The sequence below is a fragment of the Montipora capricornis genome, chromosome 1 (genome assembly GCF_036669925.1).
Source record: "Montipora capricornis isolate CH-2021 chromosome 1, ASM3666992v2, whole genome shotgun sequence".
Classification (NCBI taxonomy): domain Eukaryota; kingdom Metazoa; phylum Cnidaria; class Anthozoa; order Scleractinia; family Acroporidae; genus Montipora; species Montipora capricornis.
Window position 1 is genome coordinate 3,378,089 of NC_090883.1, and position 15,089 is coordinate 3,393,177.

The 15,089-nt window shown below is 39.9% G+C and overlaps 1 protein-coding gene across 1 annotated transcript in view; it reads right to left on the reverse strand.

Annotated features, from left to right (window-relative positions):
• Window positions 1-15,089, reverse strand: part of LOC138040543 (histone-lysine N-methyltransferase 2C-like) — a 56,125-nt gene that overhangs the window by 30,002 nt on the left and 11,034 nt on the right. Inside the window, exons 9-20 of the mRNA XM_068886270.1 lie at window positions 12,583-12,760; window positions 11,809-11,923; window positions 11,172-11,480; window positions 9,553-10,047; window positions 8,286-8,402; window positions 6,635-6,847; window positions 6,110-6,291; window positions 4,314-4,478; window positions 3,666-3,787; window positions 1,250-1,869; window positions 740-895; window positions 62-384 (exon numbers count right to left, since the gene is read on the reverse strand). Coding sequence (XP_068742371.1) covers window positions 62-384; window positions 740-895; window positions 1,250-1,869; window positions 3,666-3,787; window positions 4,314-4,478; window positions 6,110-6,291; window positions 6,635-6,847; window positions 8,286-8,402; window positions 9,553-10,047; window positions 11,172-11,480; window positions 11,809-11,923; window positions 12,583-12,760 — 2,995 coding nt within the window. The remainder of the gene's footprint in view (window positions 1-61; window positions 385-739; window positions 896-1,249; window positions 1,870-3,665; window positions 3,788-4,313; window positions 4,479-6,109; window positions 6,292-6,634; window positions 6,848-8,285; window positions 8,403-9,552; window positions 10,048-11,171; window positions 11,481-11,808; window positions 11,924-12,582; window positions 12,761-15,089) is intronic.

The following is a 15,089-nucleotide window of genomic DNA, read 5'->3' on the forward strand; positions in this document are numbered from 1 at the left end:
GCAAAGTTGCTTTCAAGCAACTAAGCCCAGAAGGCAAAGAAATAGCATGTTACTGACTTACATCTCTTGTCCACTCAAGGTCAAATTAGACTGGTGTTTCTGAGTTGTGCTGTGACTACCTCCTGGATATCCTGGTTGTTGAAGTAACTGCCTTGGATGCTGAGGATGTTGTTGTTCCTCACCAGAGACCATTTGGTAAGGGACTTGTCCAGCCCCTGCAAATGTAACATGTTGATCTTGATGGACAGTGCCCTTCTGTGCAGCAAATGGGTCTTGAATAGCCTTGTCTTCATCTTCAGAAGGAGTAGAAGGTGTCTTGTTGCCTTGCCTTGATCTTTTATCCCTCCCTAATGCATCCAACAACTCTTTTCCAAAAAATGCTTCCTGAGGCAAAAAGGCACTGTGATTAGGCAGACCAAAAAAGAACAGAGAATTGACCATAGAAGGAAACTAACGTCACACACAGGGTAACACTGAAAGCAGGAATCAGATGAACTCAATAATTTTCCTAGTCTTTATAATGTGCAATTATGACAATGGAAAACACATACATACAATATTATGTTTTCATCTCCTTCTCCTTCCTATTATTCCCAAATACATACTATACATTGCTCCACGAAACACTGCAATGTCATGGTATTGTAAACCCCGGACAGGAATACAGTAAGTTGATTACAATGTTCACTTGCACAAAGTAAAAAGGAAACAATGAAATGAAAGATATTCAGACATCCACCTGCATCCACTTTGGAAATGCATCATTAAGTCCATTTTCATCACTGCTGTCAGCCCAAGTATCAGCACTGCTCTGATTAACTGAGGAATCTAAATGGCTCAATGATGACTGTTTTGAGCCCATGGATGAGCCATTTAATCCACTTGAAAATGTTTCCTGAATGGTAAAAAATACAGCAAAGATCTCAGTACATTTCTCTTCTTGAAGTTTTCTCTCCTTGAAGGAAAAAAATAATATAGTTTTTACAGAATGCAACAATAAATACTTTAAGTGCTACCATGACAACAACAATCACTTCCTTTTTTTGTTCAGATCTGAAAGCGCGTTTGCTCAACACGACTGGCAAAATTTTGAGCTTTGATTTTTGCCCAAAGGCCATTTACTTTGAGTGTAAGTTTTGGATTTCACATTCCACCATTGTTCACATTTATTGTCCATCAGAGACAATAGCTTTCTGATACTGCTAGACATTAGAGGTAGGACTTCCAAAAAATAGCGATTGCTACATGCCTGCGACAGTTGGTTTCCATAACTGTTCATGTATGGGCCATGTGTGAATCCTGAACCTTTCCTCTTGATGCTACCTCTGACACCCCGCCCAAGAAACCGTCTTCCTCCTGAACCCCGGCCATGTAGGACAAAGCCACCCACACCTGGACGTCCCCCACTGGACTGCCTGGGTCTGCTTAATTTAGATGGGAACAAAGCCGCTTGGTGCTCAAGGCTACGGACCAGCTTGTTATCACCACCACCTTCAAGTGCTCTGTTAAAGACAACATCTTTGTCCTCCATATGACCAACAAAGCTATTATTCTTTTTGATAGGACTAACAGGCAGGCCAAACTTCTTTGGCTTGACTTTGGTCTTGATGACCCGCCTCCTCACACCTCCAGGAGGGAGCTTGAGTCTATTCATGTGCAGCACACCAGATTCTGTCAGTTCAATGCTGTTTCCAGAAGCAGGTTCTGACATCTGTAATTTGTTATAGTGCACTGATAACTTGACTTCTCTGAAGCTGTTGTTTCGGTGCTGGCATGGATGTAGAGGCTTTCCAGAAGGCAAAGAGGCGATTTCCTGTGAGGATTGAGGTCTGTAATGATGCAATGCTGTGGCCCTGGGTGACGGTGGACCTTTGCAAGAAAAGAGTCACAAAAAATAATGGTACTAGTTCACTTAAAAAAGAACACAAACTGGACAAATCTGTATGATTAAAGAATTGAGCATTTGAAAGGTGTCACATACAGCAAACAGAGAGAGGTTGATGCAGCTTTAAAAAAAAAACCATTTTCAAGGTATCAAGTTAAGCGATGATCCTCACAGTTAGGAACGCAATTGCATAGAGAAGCCTGAATTATTCAGCCTTCTCAATGCAATTGCTAAAATTGCGTTCATGACTGTGAGGATCATCGCTCCACTTGAAATGAAATTACATATAACAAGACGAAATCAGGAAAATAAGAAGTCTAAGTCTATCCAACTTAATTAGAAGAAATCCACTGTTATCCCGCAATCGTACCGAGTTACTTGTACTACATTTCATGTTAAGCGAACGAGTAAAAAACCAGTGTTTCTGTGGAAGAGGTCCAAACGGATAAAACTGTTTAAATCACTTTGAGAAAATCTTAACCTTTTGACCACAGAGAGTGACACTTAATAGATTTTACTCTTTCTAACGCCAGACGATTTTACTAGTCTATGGGGGGTGTCATTTAAGAGAGCTATTACATTAAAATTACTTCCGAGTTCCAATGAGTGGTCCCTTACACACCATACAACCGGCAAAGTTTTCAGCTTCAAATTTTAATCACAAAACTGTTCAAAACAAGTGTTTTGGTTTATTGCTAAAATGATTAAATCATTGCCCCTGTCCAAACTAATCACTTGACCACAGAGGGCAAGGTCAAAGAGAAAATGACACCTCACCAAATCTTAAATTGCTGTGTGTTACTGCAGCTTGATAAGCATGCAAAACAACAGGTTAAAACTCTGAAAGCTAAAATGTTCATTCTCTATAACAAGTAAGCCACGTTACAATTGTATTATGACCCAGGCAACATTGTGTGAATGCAAGAGTAGAAAAATAGGCACGCATTGCGTGAATGTGGGTAAAGGGAAGTAGGCTGGTATTGTGTAGTCATTATTTTTGCAAAATTAATTTCTTTTACTCTTTATTATGTCATCTAATTTTGCTATCGTTCTTGCATTCCAATTACGAACAGTTTGATGTTTTTCCTTACTTAAGTAAACCCTATCAGATAGGGTTGGTACCTGGATGGAAGACTATTGGAAAATATTTGCGACGAAGATATCTCATTATTTTTTACTTGATTTCTTTTTTGTATTTGCTTGTTAAAGGTTTTTCTCGAATCTTGTATTCCTGTATTGGGAGGAATAGCGATGGAATCCACAAATGGTGCAGTTAGGCTAAGCAGGGGTCTACTCACAAAGCCCATAAACACTCTAGACAAGAATGCTACCAATGTTAATGGCACTGTTGAGGTTGACCATTGCTTTGGTGGCAAGTGCAAACAGAATAACTGTACAATGTACATCAAATGTTTAAAGTCAAGAAAATCCTACATCAGTTTTGTAATTCATGCACACATTGCAGGCCTACAATCTTACTCACTCAGACAGCCCTGATGACAATATCACTTACATGTACAGTGCACTACCCAGAAAAATCTTTCATTGAATGCATGACTTTACACACACAAGTTACACGAGTAAAAACTACATGTGTAACTTTTTTATTGAATTGACCCCTGATGTTGTTGTTGTTTTTTTTTTAAACAACAAATTCTGCTAAGGGGTTTTTTCAAGGGTGCACAGTGCCTTCCTTACTAACCGTGCAAAGTGTTAGTTCCAGCAGAAGATAAGAAGGAGGAGAAAGGATGAGAAGCAGATGGAGTTCTACAAGACATACCGCTGACACCAACAAGTGTTTGCTTGGTTTTTGGTCGGCAATATAAACAGTGATATCCGTAATCTGCTGCACGATCAAGTTCTTCCTCATTTACAAGACCATCACATGAGCCATGAAGCCATCTGCAAAAGGAAACAGTTACAAAATGATCTGAATTGACTTGACTTGACTTTTAGATAATATACATGTTAAGTACGATTGGCTACGCAAACTCCGGATATCCTTTGCCATTCACCTGCAAGCAATTCGTGTGGAATTTGTGCCCAATGTTGTAATCTTGGAATAAATGAGATTAACTCATCTTATTGTGCTGTATTTTCTCACTGTTTTAGTATATAATAAAACAACCATCCACCTTAGTGTTGGTGTTCGCGACTCAGTAACTATCCACCACTAGCCACCTCCACTTCGGTGAATAGTTGCTAAATATCACTAATGTCCAACAGAAAGTGCAAAAAAAGAGAGACTACAGTATTAACACAAAGTACTACTTCATCGTTGTTATCATAACTTCCCATGAAGTTTACAAGCGTCTCATGCTTGTTTGTAGTTAAGTACAATATTAATTTTACTTTAAAAACTTTTATGTAATAATCGCACACAAAGAACAGTGCAACTAAAAATGCATGCAGACAATCAAGCCATCACCTTTCACAATGTGCACATTGTATCATGAGGTCATTGGTGTTATACTTGATTTTGCAGACAGGACATGTTGTTTTGCTAGCACATGGACCACACTGCGTGTAATTTGACATCCACTGACACCCCACTCCTGGTGAGGTTGCTCCACAATCAACACAAATCACACACCTGCAAAATCACCACCATCTGGTTAGCTTCCGGGTTTACATGTATTGGGCCTTTCATAACTATCCAGACCATAAAGTAAATTATAACTAACAGTTTTGCTCGTTACAGCCTCTAATCATGTTTGCAGCAACAGTTGGTACACCAACAAAAACAAGAACAACAAGCTGTGGTTGACCAGACCCATCAAACCAGTTGTGCGACAGTAAGTGTCAGCACTTAGCACCTACACTTTTTGATGAACCACACAACTGACACAAAAATGTTTCCTGAGTGAGAGATCATGTGTTTAAATCTCTACCCAATTAATATTAAGGGTCATAAAACAATTGAGAAGAAGTTGCTGCCATTGTATTAATATCTAAAAATGGCTATGCTCTCATGTCTTTTCAGAAACATATGATAAACAACAAACATCAGAGAACCTTATAAACATATTCGATCGAAGCAGTCTTTCACTCAATCCGACCTGCAAATCTTTAAATGGAACCTCCACTGTGTTAACAAATGTCCCCTGAAGTGTTCCATGTCTACTTATTAGAAGATCTGTAGCAAAAACAATGCATTACCTAGTGAAGTAATTTTTTATTGACTTCCAAAGATCGGCCTCCGCGCTTCCCGGTGCAGCCATCTTGAATATCACGCAATGCAAGTTGGATACTGATGACGTTTCTCAGTTGCATTGCTTCAAGTCTCCTTCCCTTGTTTATATTGTATACATTTTCGTGATGAGATTCAGTTTAAAGGAGAAGATACAGATTCTTCCTTCAACGATCAGTTGGAACCAGAATATTAATCAAGCAAAGAAAGAAGAGTAAATCAAGGCAAAGAAGAAGAAGACATTCTTTGCTTGCAAATTCAGGCACTCACGAACACCTTTCAGCCTTTGTGATTGATGACCTGTTATGCCAGCTGAGGTGGAATTCTTTGGAAGAATCATCCTTCAGATAGCTTCAGAAAAATATGGAAACTTATGCTAGTATCTTTTCTGGTTTTCACTTGCTTTGTACAACGAAACCGATTTTGACTCAAAGTTCTGCAAAGTGGACAGCAAAGCAACCGTGAAACATCACCACTACCCAACTTGCAATGCATGACATTCAAGATCGCCGCACCTGAAAGCATTGAGGCAGATCTTTGGAAGATGACAAAAAAAATTATTTCACTGGTTAATGCATTTTTTTGTAACAGATCTTCTAACAAGGACAATTGGAAAATTTTAGGTGACATTTGTTAAAAGAGTGGTGTTCCCTTTAAGGTCACTGGTCATATCCTGCACGGCTATAATTTGCCATAAAAGATCTTGATAAAGTCCCTTACAAAGTGTTACAAATACCGTAATTGTTTAACCCCTTGACGTCCAAACCAGCCGGACTTAGTATCTTACTTTGTCTAATGCCAGACAATTTTACTCGTCAATGGGGGACCCCTGGGAGTCAATGGGTTAACCTTGGGTTCCTTTTCCTGAGTTTCCCTTGTAACTACAGTATAATCATAGTACATGGAGTAAATTGGATGACTTTTCCATGCTCAAGTATAGAGCAACATTTATTCTTCAAAAGTGAATAATAATTATAATGCTCTTGCTGTAACAGCTCAAGTACACCACAGGTGAAACTTGTCTTGGTACTCACCACTTGCATTTCCAGCCACCCTGAGGAACGTGCCCCAGAGGAGGATCAAGACAGTAGGTGTGATAAGAGATGTCACAGCTGTCACACAGCAGAAGTCGCGCCTCATCACTTCCCTTGCCACAGCCTTCACAGAGGGTGCAATCCAGGCAACGCCAGCCTTTTGTCAAGATTACTTTATTGATCTTCAAATAAACAGAAATATGCTATTTTTATGCTATTTTTTTTGTTCTCCAAGTGGCTATTTAGAAATCAGCACTTAAGATCAGCCATCTGGGAAAGTACGGGGGAGCCATACAAAGTCATAAGAAAATTAAAAGACAAGTGGTAGCACTAGCACTATTTTAGGTAATGAAGTACACATGCTGGGGTATACTGTAATTCAGTGTTTTACTATAAAAAAAATTTTTGCCAATGTAAAATACTTTTTTCAGCTGTCCAGGGATCTTCACACCCAGGACAACACCTGTAATTATCATGTTACAAAGCTAAAAAAATGGCTCAACATTCAGAACTTGTCAACTATACCTTGACTCCAACACAATATGGATGATAGGACTGTCCACACTGTGAACAGGTGATTAGCTGACCCTCTGTGCCTTTGCCAAAACTGCCACAGCACAAACACATGTCTTGCTTGCTGGTGAATTCATCATCTGCTGAGAAGAGCACCAAGGTTGTGTGGAGGCTCTCTGACTCTTCTTCCTGGTGGGGCTGATCAACTATGTTTGCAGTGCTTGGCTGTTAACACAAGTTAAATGAGTTACAAGATAATAGTGGGCCATTCATTTTATACAGGTTTTATTCTTATTTATGTCCACAATATTGACTTGATTGTTATTTAACCTTCAAAGACTCATTAATAATTCATGCCCCTAACAGCCTATCAAAACACCAATAAAATGTCACATGCATCAGCTTTAAACCCAATAAAACACTCCTCTATGAGGCCTGGCTAGTTTTTCTTGAATGCTAACATATTTGTGGACAGGTTTTTGAAACTTGCATGTCCTGTTTTATCGGGTCTCATTTCAACCACTCGGCATCCCCTCATGGTTTTAAACCCAATAAAACACCCCTGCTCATTTATTTAACAGTACTTAAAATACATATCACTCAGGACTGTTTTCTCTATAAGACCCCTTTGATGATGAGGGATAAAATGAACCAATTCGACTAACTCAACGTTGTACCCATTTCAAATCTCTCGGGGTTAAGATTCTTTGTGTGTTGAATTTGCATGACAATGAAGCATTCACATTTAAATGATATGGAAATACTTGGAACAAAACGCTTTATTCCCAAAAGATTTGAATTGGGCACAACATTGCGTTAGTCGAATTGGTCTATTCATACAGTTCTCTTTGGTTTCCATGCCAATGCTGGCCTTTCTATGAATGGTAACAATGTTTCCAACAAATGGCCTCATGTCTACAGTATAGATAAGTGTCTGTGTTTACACATTTTTAATGCGTTGATAAAAAAATGAACAAACGCGAGTGCATTTGGAAAGATTGGACAGTCTCCTAATTTTTCCCGCCAAAACCCCTCCACTTCCCCCACCCACTCAGTGGTTAAGTCAATCGCCCCAGTTTGTGCACGCAATTTAAAAGAAAGATGGCAGCAGTTTGTGCTTGATCCCGACGATCAAACGGAAAAATAGAGGACTGTGAACAGTCTAGAAACAAGTGGATATGCCTGTCAAAAACTCTTGAATACCCCTGAGCACATGGCCCATTTTCATGAAGTAAGCCGTACAGAATTAAAAAAAATTAAAGGCCTTCGTAGCTATTCACTAAGCATTGATAACCTCCCAAATTTAGCTTCATATTGGTCGACCGATGAATTTTTTGCCCTAAAATAAATTGGTAATTGAAGGAATTTTCACCTTCGACATAACTTGAAAGATCCGTATCTTCAAAAAATAAATCAAATCAATTGATGTGTTTTCAATAACTTCTTAGCAATATTTTTACATCATCTGGAAGTTCACTGTTTCTTCTTCAAGGTGAACTTAATTCTAGAACTCAGTCTTGTGTACATTAAAAGTGCATAGGGTTCATTTTTAACGCTTGCTTACCACTGCTATACCTCTAAAATTAGCCAAGTAAACTTATATATCACACATGACACACACCAATTTTTCAATGGGTTAAACGAGAATCCTTGTTTCACTTACCAAGTTTTCCTTTCCAGGTGAGCTCTGTGGTGGTGCTTTGTTCTTCAGTTTGTTGGGTGGGCGACCTGGTTTACCATGTTTTGATTTCTTACGAGCAGGGGTTCCACTTGCCCTGGTCTGTTTAAGGAAACAGCCAAAGTTAACACCATTTGACCAAGGAAAATGATAACATTTCTGTACATGTACAAGTGATTGCATGGGCCATATTATTCCTTCATTCAGAAACCGTGTTACAGGGCTGGGCTAGGTGAGCCAGTGATCCTCAGAAAGTACTCACCATGGAATATCAGTCCATGGAAGTGTGATACTATATGTAAACTAAACAATAGATTAATGCAGTCTTCAACAAAAGGTATTATTGTAACATCCAGTCTAATACAGTGTATCTGCTGAAACATCGAGTTTTAATACAATAAGTTCAATAATTTACACATTTCGATTGGTTTTCAAATATGATCTATAAGACGACAGATGCATAGGTGATGTCACCATCAAATTTCTTTATAACTGGGTTGCCACTATGGCAAACCAGTCAAAAATGGGTGTCATTTCTCCGTTTTTCTCGTGTCACGAAAATGGAAACCTGCTAAGTATTGGTTTTGTGCCTAGAGTATCCTGCGCATATCTTTGGTACATTTCAGGGGGTACTGGAAAGGTATTGATTTTATCAGGTGGACACCGTACAAACAATGGCAACAAAGCAGATGTAACGCGAATGGTGTTTTATTGGATCTTTAAACAAAATACACCCTTTTGAAGCTCAATAATGGAACGTCAATTAGATAAACAACACAAGCTGTGAAAATGCATATCTGGAATTCAAGTTTAAGTGCTACTATGATCAAAAAATTCACTTCCCTTTTGAAGGGGATGAAGTTCATTTGGGAAGCCAACAATATTTCTTTACAGTGAAACCGGTTGTTCCTTTGCACGCTACTTTGCAATATTGCCACGCAATGTTGTGTTTTTGACTGGCACTTTGCTCCGAGCAAGTTGAAGGTTCAAAGTTCAAATCAGAAGTCTAATGCTATGCATTGAACTGTAATTACATTGTGAACCTTCTCCAAATTCAGTTTGGAATTAATAACTTTAATATTTTGGAAGACAAGAAATCGTGGTGCGAAATCGATATTTCAACCCCTTTTAATTTGATTTCATCTGTGATCTATGACTTGACACAAGCAAGGCAACATGGAATCTATTTGTTAAACAGTGTGATGAAAAAAGTGAACTTGGTGGCAAAGTTATATCCACTTGTTACACAAACCTTGATCTTGCCAGTGAACTTTCTCTTCCCAGCAACCTTTGGAGGTGTGAAGTAGGAGTTGCGATGATGATAGTAGTTAGGCACTGGTGCCTTTGGCTGTGATAAATGTCTGTCCATCACAGCAAATGACGGCAACGTATCTGGGAGATCAGGAGTTGCCAGCATCTCCAATTCATGATCAGGCTTCACAACCACCTCCATTTCTTCATCCAGTGGCAACTTCTCACCCAAGGACAGTTTCTCAGGCTCAATGTTGTCCAGGCTGGGAATAGGAATGGTCTCAGTGTCAGTCACATCCAGCACAGGGTCAAAGTGTCGAAGAGGATTCAAGTCATCCAGATTTGAAGGTAAAAGAAGGTCTTCATCCATGTTACAAGGGCTTGTACTTTCAGCTGCTATTGTCAGTGTGCGCTTGTCTTCTACTTGGTAATCAAAGGACATGTCCACATCAGGTACTGGGTTGTCAATAGCAAGATCAATACCATCATTCTTTTCCTACAAATAGGAAAGACCTCAGTTAACACCAACTTAATACCAAAATTGTCAAGTCAGAGTAATTAACAACTACATTGCAAAATGGACCTTGGGTGCCTGCAATGTCTAAGGGATTCCACTAGAAGCCAGCCAGCCAGACACTGGGCCTAGTGACACCCCCATGGCTGGCAATCCCCCGCAACCCAGTCGTGAGCCCCCAAGCCAGGCATCCAGGCACCCATCAAACTGACAAGCAGTGGAAAAAATAGGGAGGGGAGGGGGGAAAGAGAGCCAACTAGGTGAAATGGGACAACAAAACCTGCAAGATCTCCAACCAGTGCAGCCATGTGACTGAAGAACTACGTGATCATGCACCTAGGCCATGCACCAAGGCCATGCACCACTGACACCATGCACCACTGACTGCTCTTAGAAGATAACCGTGCTGCCAGTCTGTGCCGCTTTTTGTTGTTAACTTCGTTCAATTGCATTTAAATGCAGTGAAATGCAATTTAGCGGAGTTAACAACTAGGAGCACAAGTTTTACCTTCATGGTCAGCGGTTTGTTAGATATGCGCAGGTGCCAGGATTCTTCGTGTTCTTGGTTCATAGGGCGTTGTGAAAGTTTTGTTAGCATTTTAGTCAGCGTTTTCTGAGAGATTGCATTTTCCTGAGCGTGGGGACTTCTTGGAGGATGTCTCCCCTCCCCTGTCCCTCCCTTTCTTTCCACTGTTTTATCAGTGTGACGGGTGCCTGCTTTCTCCCTCCGTGTGGGGGCTCATGGCTGGGTTGCCTGGATTTGCCAGCCATGGGAGCGGTCTCCATCTGGGAGCTGGCTGCCAATAGTGAAAGCTCCTGGATGTCTCAGGTACCCAACCTACACTTTGCGAGGCAGTTGTTAACCACATAAAGGCTCCTTGGCCAGGATTTGAGAGCGGGCTGTCAAGTCCCGCCCTTAGGGACCCAACATTTCACTAGACAAAGATCATTAAAATGCCTAATGCAGTCTTGGAACCATGCAAATCTGAATACTCATAGGACAACTCCGGTGGCATTCTCAATAACTAGAAACACCAATTCTTTTATTCCAGAGTGAAGTGCGGCCTGAGCATAAAAGAACGTAGAATTTAGATACACAATCTCACCAAAAGTTGCAGAGAACCCTTCTTTGGTTTGCATCTGGGGCAGATGTATGGAAGATCTTTAGAGTTGTACTTTTGATAGTCCTCTCTGTCAATATGATCACAGCTAGCATGAATCCATTTCTCACAGGAAAGACACTGTACCATAGCCACATCCGTAAACTGTCTGTAAGCTCTTCCACACAGTGGGCAAAATAGACCCTTGTTGCGCTGTTGGTAGCAACTGTCGCAAACAGAAAAGTTGTGATGCCAACGAGAGGTAGGGCCTCCTCCAGGAGTATTTGACCCACAGTCTTCACACTTACGGCAGCTCTGAAGAACATGGTAAAATCGTTAACCAATGATGGTTAATTACAATCATGATAATTGATTTTAATCATCGATCCAGAAGCAGGGCCTGCACTAAACCTGGATAGGCTGTTCACTAAGTTCTCGTGATGAGAAGCAAATGCCAATCTGCAACAAGTTTTTTGCTGAAACGCTTTTCTACTTCCCAAGCACTGCTACCCAGTAAGTCAAACTACTACAGGTAAGATGAATTCATAGAATTTTGAAATGGCAGTGAAAAATAAACATTTCTTAGAAAAAAAGAACCACCTAATACATGTACCAACTAACAATAACATTCAATTTAACCAACCAGACACTTCCATCCAGTCTTGGGAATTGTGCTCATGGGCGGGTCTAAGCAGAACATATGATACCCTGTGTCGCACAAGTCACACACCAACATTCTATTGTCATCACCAGGTTGCCTGTAATAAGAACATAACACAGTTGTTGCCTTTGCTCTCATTTTGCTGCAATAATTAGAAGTGTGACATTTCAGTTGTTTAAAATCCCTACATTCAGGCGAAGAGTCTTTTTTTAAAACTCACGACTAAAAACCCCAAGCTGCATGATTACAGTGTCAAAGCAATTTTCCACGGGAGAATGGAGATAAATAAATTTGACTTGCATAATAATGTATCATGTGTTTCTGCCAAATATGGGGCACAAATGTGACTGTAATCTCTGCTTGTAGAGAATACCATACTAAATTTTGCGGGCATGTCTTCACAGAGAAGAGACGAAACTTTTTGTGTCGCACAGTACTCTCTGTGTAACTTTCCAACTTGAATTTAAGTTCAAGTTTGTTTACATTTGGTAAGTCTGTTTGAAAACTTCTGCCACTGCTCCCTGTTTACCGAAGATGATTCTAAATGTGCATGCTGCCTTGATGATTTTCAATGTGCATGCTGCCTTGAAACTCGACCCTCGATTCTCAAAAACATTGAGCATCATGGATTGAGTTTCAAGTCAAGACTGTCAACTTACCTTTGACTGGTACTGTAGTTTGTACTAAGCCAGGTTAAGCTAAATGCATTAACTACATGTACATGTACATGTATGGCAGTGAAATTTCATTACAAACCTGCAACCTTGACAAACTTTACAATCTGGACATTGCCATCCCATCCTTATAACTGATGTTAAATCAACTGCAGGCTCTAAGCAACGGCCATGATAATGACGGCCACAGCTTGTGCAGAAAATTTGGGCAGCAAAGTCCTTAGTTTCCCCACAGAGGACACATTCGGCTTCACTTCCAGCTGAAAGAAGAAAGAAACAGGACACAATTTTGAAAAAAAGCTATTAACTCCTGTAGTTGAAGCCAGGGAAATGCTGTTAACACTCTAGCGCATTACCCTCACACAACCATTCCACAGAAGCTGGGACAAGCCAAATCCTGCATCCCACCAGTCCTGCCCAAACCACCCCAAACAAACCTTTTTGAAATATGGAAAGAACTTTCAATTTCCCTTGAAAGATGCAAAAAGGGTTTCAAGAGTGTGTTTAAAACCAAAAGTCACAACGTTTAACCAAGAAAAAAACTAAACTTTGAACTTGCCAAGTGAGCAAGCAAACTTCATGAAAGGCTTGTCCAGAGGATTCTGTTACTGGCCTCAGTTCATTAATTATTTATTTATTGCTATCTTTTGAACTCTTCAATTGATTGTATGGGTGTTTGTCGGTTTGGTAAGTCGTCTAAGCAGAGCTGTATCCAGGTTTTCAAATTTAGGGGTACTCTGGACCCCTTCTTGAAAAATTTGGGGGTCCAGCTAATTAATATTCAACAAGAATATTTAATATTTGATCTACTGCCTCTTAATTGCTGCTGCAGGACAGTTTCAGATTTCTAGATGCGAAAATGCACTTAAATAAAATGATCAATTTCTTTGAAAGTGTTATGCCCATCGATTCATCTATCAAAATTGAGATGTATAAGCTGTGGAAGCTCCATCGATCACATCTGAAAACATCTTGAGGAATCCGTATGCTGTACAATATGTTGTCTCCAGTTGACAAATGATCTAGATCTGAACTGAATCTCAAATTTCCGTAAAAGAGCATTATTTATTTTAACAAATGAATGAAGGGGGTAGTTTGTAAAGAAACCGTGGTGCTGCGTCGGTGGGGAAGTAGTATACAAAAATTTGATTTTATCAACAGAGAAATTGACCACCGTACAAAGATTCTAGAAGCTGACATTTCGAGCGTTAACTCTTCATCAGAGCAAATCGAGGAATTGTGGGTTGTGTGTAGTTTTAGAAGTGGAGTACGAGCTACACTATTGGTGGTAACATGGCAAGGTAAAAAATAGGAATACATTAGTTAAACGAAAAGCGTTCGTTAATACCGTGGGGATTAAGGGTGCCAATTTGGAACATGAATTTTTGGTCCAGATTCTTGTGGCTTTCCAACGTACCTTGATGTAGGGAAAGGCCGATAGCCATGTGTTTTTTGGAGTTCTTAGGGAGATTAAAATGAAGAGCGACTAGCTTAGACGCATCCTTGTCATTCTTCTCAACATCGCGAAGGTGTTCGCGGAATCGGTCACCAAGTCGTCTACCTGTCTCGCCAATGTATAATTTATTGCATAACGTACAGGTTATGCAATAAATTACATTGCAGAGGTACATGTGATACTCCAAAAAAACACATGGCTATCTGCAGCCTCTCCCTACATCAAGGTACGACGGAAAGCCACAAGAATCTGGAACAAAAATCCATCTTCCAAATCAACACATTTAATCCCCACAGTATTAACAAACGCTTTTCACTTAACTAATGTATTCCTATTTGTCACGTTGCCATGTTACCACCAATAGCGTAGCTCCTGCTCCACTATAAAAACTACACACAACCCACAATTCCTTGATTTGCTCTGACAAAGGGCTAACACTCGAAACATCAGCTTTTAGAATATCTGTACGGTGGTCAATTTACATTATCAACTCCGTTGATAAAACCAAATTTATTTTAACACTTTGCCATGGCAAATGTTAATGATCAAGCCAATGAATACATGTTTGCATAATTTGCAAAAGAGACAAGTCACATGCAAAACAAGAACCGAGACGATGACACATGCGCACCCGGAATTAATATCAACAGCGTTGCACAAAACAAAGATTTAACATACTTCGCTGTTGGGTTCTCTGTCATTTCACTCACAATAAACAAACCAATGCTCGAAACTGTGACTGAAATGTTAAGTTATCATTAGCAGATCGAAAGGGTCGCCGATTGTTTCGCCTAAAAAACAGCTCACTAACAGATATAACATCACACAACACGTGGGAATTCAAACACAAGAACTTACTCTTCAAACTGGACATGATTGCTGACAACATAAAATTATTCGACTACAAAATCCGAAAGTAAAAGCTTACCTTGAAATCTGAGAAATGGGAAAGTTCAATTTCGTTGTGGAATGTTTTTCCTGGCATTTGTAATTTGCATAAACATTTGATTTTTTTCTGCATCCAATTGGACCCTTTGTTCTATATTCTGCGCATGCAAAGAAAAACAAGTGCGTCCCAGGACACAATGACGCTCTTTGGATACAAGAATATTGCTTGACAACTTCTCCCAGGC